The 7,062-nt window shown below is 35.2% G+C and overlaps 1 protein-coding gene across 2 annotated transcripts; it reads left to right on the forward strand.

Moving 5' to 3' along the window:
* The first annotated feature begins 1,138 nt into the window (after positions 1-1,138).
* On the forward strand, positions 1,139-6,617 carry LOC107581488 (cell cycle control protein 50A-like). Of its 2 annotated transcripts, XM_016267067.1 has the most exons (7): positions 1,139-1,606; positions 1,724-1,843; positions 2,908-3,015; positions 3,623-3,710; positions 3,798-3,944; positions 4,053-4,259; positions 5,762-6,617. In XM_016267067.1, exons 1-7 carry the CDS (start codon positions 1,361-1,363, stop codon positions 5,953-5,955), a joined length of 1,110 nt encoding a protein of 369 aa, XP_016122553.1. In that variant the 5' UTR covers positions 1,139-1,360; the 3' UTR covers positions 5,956-6,617. The 2 variants fall into 2 exon arrangements, with proteins under 2 accessions (XP_016122553.1, XP_016122554.1); XM_016267068.1 differs by lacking the exon at positions 2,908-3,015.
* The last annotated feature ends 445 nt before the right edge of the window (positions 6,618-7,062 follow it).

Genomic DNA, 7,062 nt, shown 5'->3' on the forward strand with positions numbered 1-7,062 from the left:
TTAAACACATTATGATCAAATAAACTGATAACTGAATCTGGGTGCAGTTACTGAATTTTGGAGATTACAAAATATGGGGATGTCATGGTTAACATATTAAGTCAATAACTGTATGTAAGCACAATCACCCGCATTCACATTCTCAAAAATTTTTATTCCGCTTTTAAATACTTTCTAAAGTCGCAGATGACCACTTTCAGTCACAGCCTAATGGATTATAAAACTGTTAAAACACAAAGTAAATATTTTTGGTAACATAATAATTGCATACAGATTAAACATGTAAACACTGTGATTCAAACAAACAAAATGTGCTCATTAACACCTATAACAGCTTTCAGAGAGAGATAACAATTCCTTATATAATATTGGAATAATATTGTGGACAGTGTTCCACGGGAGAAAGTATGGACTTCGCCTCATAAGCATCTGCTCACAAATAAAGTAAAAGAAATAACATTTGTTGATTCATAAACGTTACCTTACTAAAGCTTTTCTTAGAAAATATAAGTCAGACATTGAAGTGAACTGCAGTTTTCATTCTTCTGAAAAAGACTTCATTCATTTGTTTTGGCAATGTCCCCGCACAGAAACATCTTGGTCAGATTTTTTAAATGTTTATCCAATCTTATTTTGTAAGTGATTCTTTTTGTTTTAAAGATGCTTTCTTTGGATTGTTTGACTACGCAGAAGAGAACACAGGGAACTTTTACATAATGCATTTGTGTTTCCTGCTAGCTAAATTTCACATTCACAAGCAAAGGTTTACTTGCTCTAAACCTCTCTTTTCATTGTTCAAAGTTGATTTAGACAAGTATATGGCAACTAAGTTCTGTCAATCTTAAAGCTGAAAACTGTATTTCTGTATTCCTCCTTTGTGTCTTTGTAAGGTGTTCATTTATTTATTTATTTTATGATTGTTTGGTATGTCTGTTACCCTGGTAATACGTATGTATCTGTGTTTACTTTTGAATGTATGTCTACAACTGTTAAAAAAAAAAAAAAAAAAAAAAAAAAAAAAAAAAAAAAAAAAAAAAAAAAAAAAAAAAAAAAAAAAAAAAAAACACGTCCAGGTATAACAGCACAGTGATTCAGAAACGCTTCGCGAATCAGTTCGACTGAATCAATAGAGCCGACTCTCACATGATTCGCGAATCAGACACTTCCTGAAGCTGACGCTTCCTGTAGCACCGCCTTAAACAAAACAAGCAACTTTCCATAGAACCCAGAAAGAAGGCCGTTATGAAGACAGTCTGCCACAGCGGACATATACAATACTTCTTTATTAATCACCCGTCTATAATCGAGAGAGAGTGTGTTTTCATAAACGCTCCGAGGCTGTGAGCTGGGGATTACAGCTATGATGGCGTCCAGCTACAGCGCGAAAGAGGAAGACGGTCATCACTCCGGATCCGCGGGGCTCGGCGGAGCCGCCGTCCAGACTCGAAAGCCCGACAACACGGCCTTCAAACAGCAGCGGCTACCGGCCTGGCAGCCCATCCTGACCGCGGGGACCGTGCTGCCCGCCTTCTTCATCATCGGCCTCATCTTCATCCCAATAGGAATCGGCCTCTACGTGACATCCAACAACATCAAGGAGTTCGAGGTTTGAGCCTGTTGCGCTGTGTTTACCTTCGTGTCATTTAACTAACACATCTGTCTGCTGTTCGCTCGGACTTTCCGGCGCATGTGTTATGTATCCGCGTGTTTCTCTGGTTCACAGATTGATTATACCGGGACTGAGATGTCCAGCCCGTGTTTTAACTGCTCTCAAAGCTTCAGCTGGAACAGCACGACTCCATGCAGATGTGTCCTGTTCTTCTCTCTAGACCAGCCTTTCGAAGTGAGTGTGTGTGCCCTGACCATTATGTTGCATTCCTGTTGGAGGATAGTTGAGCCAAAAGTAAATATTCTGTCCTTTACTCACACCCGTGATGCTCCAAACCCACGAGACTTAACCCTGTAAAGCTTGACACGTGACAAAATAGACCAAAACATCTTTTTGTTTAATGGAACAATTTATTGAACCTTTAGAGTCGTTTTTTTTAACATTTGAGTCATATCTTATACTTGAGGCATATATGTGACCCTGGACCACAAAACCAGTCCCCAAACCCAATTTTTTGACATTTGAAGATTTTAAAGCATTAATTAAGCATAAATAAGCATTCCATTGATGTATGGTTTGTTAGGATAGGACAATATTTGACTGAGATACATATATTTGAAAACAAAAAATCAAAATATTGAGAAAATCGCCTTATTTACAATAGGGCAATATTTAGTTGAGATACAACTATTTGAAAATCTGGAATCCGAGAGTGCATAAAAAATCAAAATATTGAGAAAATCGCCTTTAAAGTTGTCCGAATGAAGTTCTTAGCAATGCATATTACGAATCAAAAATTAAGTTTTGATATATTTACGGTAGGAAATTTACAAAATATAGTCATGGAACATGATCTTTACTTAATATCCTAATGATTTTTGGCATAAAAGAAAAATCTATTATTTTGACCCATACAATGTATTTTTGGCTATTGCTACAAATATACCCCAGCGACTTAAGACTGGTTTTGTGCTCCAGGGTCACATATAATATATCAGTGAGAATGAAAATGGAGCTTTATGGATATTCATTGCTCTCTGGTGTTGTTCATTATTAAAAAATTTGATGGAGCCATAGTACTTTTTGTTTGTAGTTTAATCTGATTACTTTTATCTGTACTGTGAGGAAACTGTAGACCTGACAGAAACCTTCACTTTCCTGAATGGTAACATTTAAAACACAGCACATATTATAAAATATAAATGTTCCCAGTTTATTTTTAGAAAGAATATTTGATTGGAGATGGTGATGGGTTTTCGTAACGGTGCCAGTTCTTGATTCTAACTTTATGTCCTCAGAGTAATGTTTTCATGTACTATGGCCTCTCAAATTTCTACCAAAACCATCGGCGGTATGTGAAGTCCAGAGATGACAGCCAGCTTAATGGAGACCTGCGCTCACTTAAGGTACTATCTATCTATCTATCTATCTATCTATCTATCTATCTATCTATCTATCTATCTATCTATAGTTGTTCATCCATTAATTTATTGTTTCTTTCAGTAGTTCAATCTATTTATCCATCCATCCAACTATTGTTCGTTCACTTTCTCTCTGCCTTTCTGTCTATTGTTTGTTGTATCATTCTATGTGTTGCTCCCTTGTTCTACCATTCGATCTATCGTTCTAGCCTATACATCGTTCATTTATTTGTTGGTTCTGTCTGTCTGTCTGTCTATCTATATGTCTGTCAATCTATTTTTAGTGCTATCATTCTATTCATCGTTCATTAATTTGTTCTATCTATCTGTCTATCTATCTGTCTGTCGTTCTATATCATTCTATCTATCGTTCTGTTGTTCTATCTTTCATTCTGTCTATCGTCATTCTGTCTATCTGTCGTTTGTTCTATCAATTGCTCTATTACTTTTTAAATTAAATTAAATTAAATTAAATGTATTATTAAGTTACAATAGGTCTGCTGCTTCCTGAGTACAAGTACTTAATTCTTGATTTGATGCTATAAAATTGCACGTTATTCATTGAAGCTCAAAGCATATTGCTATATTTCAGGAGCCAAGCAAAGAATGTGAGCCGTACCGCACTAATGAAAACAAGCCTATAGCCCCGTGTGGAGCCATTGCTAACAGCATGTTTAATGGTAAGACCTGGATCCGAATACTTCCCATTGTAAGACCATTTCCTCAAGAGGTTTAATATTGCTTGTCTCTTTCTCTCTTTGCTTCAGACACACTGGATTTGTTTTACATTGATCCCAATGGAACAAAAACACAAATTCTATTGATCAAAAAAGGGATCGCATGGTGGACGGACAAACATGTGAAGTTCAGGAACCCTGGTGGAAGCAACCCAAATCTTACTGCTGCTTTTATAGGTAGAATAAATACACTTGTATATAATTCTGTATAGAGGAGTATATGTACTCTGATGAATTAGCATAGGTTTTCCCGTATCTCTAACTAAAACACTCCTCATCTTCCAGAGACAGCGAAGCCGGTCAACTGGCACAAGCCTGTTTATGAGCTGGACATTGACTCAGAAAACAACGGCTTCATAAATGAGGATTTCATCGTGTGGATGCGCACAGCTGCTCTCCCCACCTTCAGAAAGCTCTACCGCGTTATTCAGAAGAAGAACAACATGACACCCACGCTTCCCAAAGGCAGCTACAGCCTGGAAGTCACCTACAGTATCCTTGCATTGCATACCTCTAAAACATAACAAAATATTTCCGATTCTACGCAAGATGCGTAGTAACATTCTGACATTATACACAGATAACTATTCATTCTAAAAAGTATTAAATAATGAAAAATATTACATTTGAAAAAAAATGTAAAGAAGGATTTTTACTAGTGATCTTTGATTTTGATAAGTATATTCTACTGTTCAAAAGTCCAGGGTCAGAACGATTTTTCTCTAAAAAAAAATTAATATTAACATTAAATTGATCAAAAGTGACAGTGAAGACAATTTTAATGTTACAAAAGATTTCTCTTTTAATAAATGTTGTTCTTTTAAACTTTCTAAAAATGCCAGTTTCTACAAAAATATGAAGCCACACAACTGTTTTAACATTAATAAAAAGTTAATAAAATGTTTTTTGAGTACCAGATCAGCTGTTGTAATGGCTGCTGAAAATCCAGCTTTCCCTTTACAAAAAACAAAGTGCATTTAAAAAAATATTAAAATAGAAAAGTTATTTTACATTGTAGTATTACTGTAATTTTGATCAAATAAATACACTTTGATGAGAATAAGAAACTTCTTACTTTAAAACAAATCTTACTGACCACATAATGTTTCAAAGGTGATGTATATTTGCTCTGAACTAGCTAAACATTTTTATTTTTCCATCTGTGGAATCATAACTGCTATTGTTGTCTAGTAGTCGAACAACAATAAAGTCAAAATCTAGTTATAATGGTCAAGATGGACTTTTTTTTAATTAAATCAACTACTAAATGAAGGAAGACTGATATTAGTTTGCTTTTGTATGTACCAATGTAACAATAGAAAGTAGTAAATATCTATATTTATCTTTATGAAACCATTCTAAACTTCACAGGAACGTCATGAACAATAATCAGTGATAACCCAAACTGTTGTTTTATGTGTTTGATCTATTTATTACAACAGTAAAAGAAAGAGCGAAAACTGATTAATAGAAATAACTTTTTTTGAATCAATTAACAGTTATTTTCTTAAGTAAAAATTACAGTTTTATTGTGCAGTTCTAAAACTCAATTTACAGAGAATGCATTCAATATATAGAATAGGTCTCATCATTAAATTTAAAGGGATGGTTCACACAAAAATAAAAATTCTGTCATTAATTACTCCCTCATGTCGTTCCAAACCAGTAAGACCTTCGTTCATCTTCAGAACACAAATTAAGATATTTTTGGGGAAAAATATCTTCAAGGTCCAGGTAAAGCTACGAGAATACTTTTTGTAGTATAAAGAAAATAAAACTAACGATTTTATTCAACAATTTCTTCTCTTGCAGACAAAAAGTATTCTCACAGCTTCATAAAATTACAGTTGAACCACGTGGACTATTTTAGCGACGCTTCTGTGCCTTGACCACAGTAATTAATGACAGAATTGTAATTTTTTGGGTGAACTATCCCTTTAAGCAAAGTGCAAACACTGGTTGATTGGATATTTCCTAAACCTCTTGCCCCTCAGACTACCCCGTGCGCAGCTTCGAGGGCCGGAAGCGAATGATCCTCAGCACCATCTCCTGGATGGGAGGGAAAAACCCCTTCCTGGGCATCGCCTACATAACAGTGGGCTCCATCTGCTTCTTCCTCGGCGTGGTGCTTCTCTTCATTCATCACAAATACGGAAACCGCAACAACAGCTCTGATGTTCCCAGTTAAGCTTGTTCGAGGGCATGTGATCTGGGTTTGAGTAGCATGCTTCGATTGGCGTTTTAAAGGTGCAAGAGCATTTGTCCACTTGATGTTCTGTTTATTTATTACTCAAGATGTTGTGTCCACTTCAAAGTTGTATTTTTTAATTTGTATTTTTTTCTGATGATGGTTGATGGTTCACTTCAAGCATGTTTTGGCCGTCGATATGCACGTATGTCTGAGGTTAGTGTGATATTATAACATACGACCATGATAAAGACCAAGTTGTATAAAGTACAGTAAATGAATGTATATTGTATTTCATTGAAATGGTTTTACTTTCGGCCAAAAGTAATGTTTAAACAGGGCAACATAATATGACTACTTTTAACAGTTTAATGTACAAAGAATAATTTCAATCTTTTCCTTGAGGTTCATAAAGGCATATACTGTGGCTCTGTTTACTTCCAAATGTCTTCGTAGTGCCAGATTATGGTGGGGATCGGATCAATAACAACTACCATTAAACTTTTAAGGATTGTTCAAATCTTGTTTTGTTTCCTGCAGATGCTTGTGCTCTTTAAAGAAGCTTTGCTGTGTGTAATTCATGGCTTGCAAGGACCAAACGTTTCGTTCTTTGTCTATTTAATTGAAACTGTCTTGGGCTCATTTTGGCTGTCATGTCTTTTTTTAAGTGTTTCAGCATGTCTGCCTCTAACAAATAAGCACTTTAGAATGTGACAAGCCATACCCTTTTTGGCCAGTTTTCAGGATTGTGTGTTTTGTTGTTGGGTGAATAAAATGTTTAATTGCTGAACTTACTGAGAATTTCTCATGATTGTGTGTTGAAGTATCCTTTGCACTCTTCAGTAGCAGGAGGTGATACCAAAAACAACACTGAAGACAAAATTAGCATGTTAAATCAGTTAAAAAGTGTTATTTTCCTGTATTGAATTGGTGTATTTCCTATTTAAACAGGACGTTTACATGGAACATATCAAAAGGCTCATAATTATTATTTTTTTTTTAAAATATGCAGTCGGCTTTAGTGCCACAATCTGAAACCATTAGTTTGCTACATTGAAACAATTTTGGAAGTATAGTTTACCCCAAAATTGCTCACAATCATGTTTT

The sequence above is a fragment of the Sinocyclocheilus grahami genome, unplaced genomic scaffold, assembly GCF_001515645.1.
Source record: "Sinocyclocheilus grahami isolate Dianchi unplaced genomic scaffold, SAMN03320097.WGS_v1.1 scaffold35.1, whole genome shotgun sequence".
Taxonomy (NCBI): Eukaryota; Metazoa; Chordata; class Actinopteri; order Cypriniformes; family Cyprinidae; genus Sinocyclocheilus; species Sinocyclocheilus grahami.

Excerpts from the sequence above, each read along its gene's own strand:
- LOC107581488 (XM_016267067.1), top strand. The coding sequence starts at position 1,361 with ATGATGGCGTCCAGCTACAGCGCGAAAGAGGAAGACGGTCATCACTCC. Across the intron at positions 1,844-2,907 it reads CTCTAGACCAGCCTTTCGAA|AGTAATGTTTTCATGTACTA; the intron begins GTGAGTGTGTGT and ends TTATGTCCTCAG. Across the intron at positions 3,945-4,052 it reads TCTTACTGCTGCTTTTATAG|AGACAGCGAAGCCGGTCAAC; the intron begins GTAGAATAAATA and ends CTCATCTTCCAG.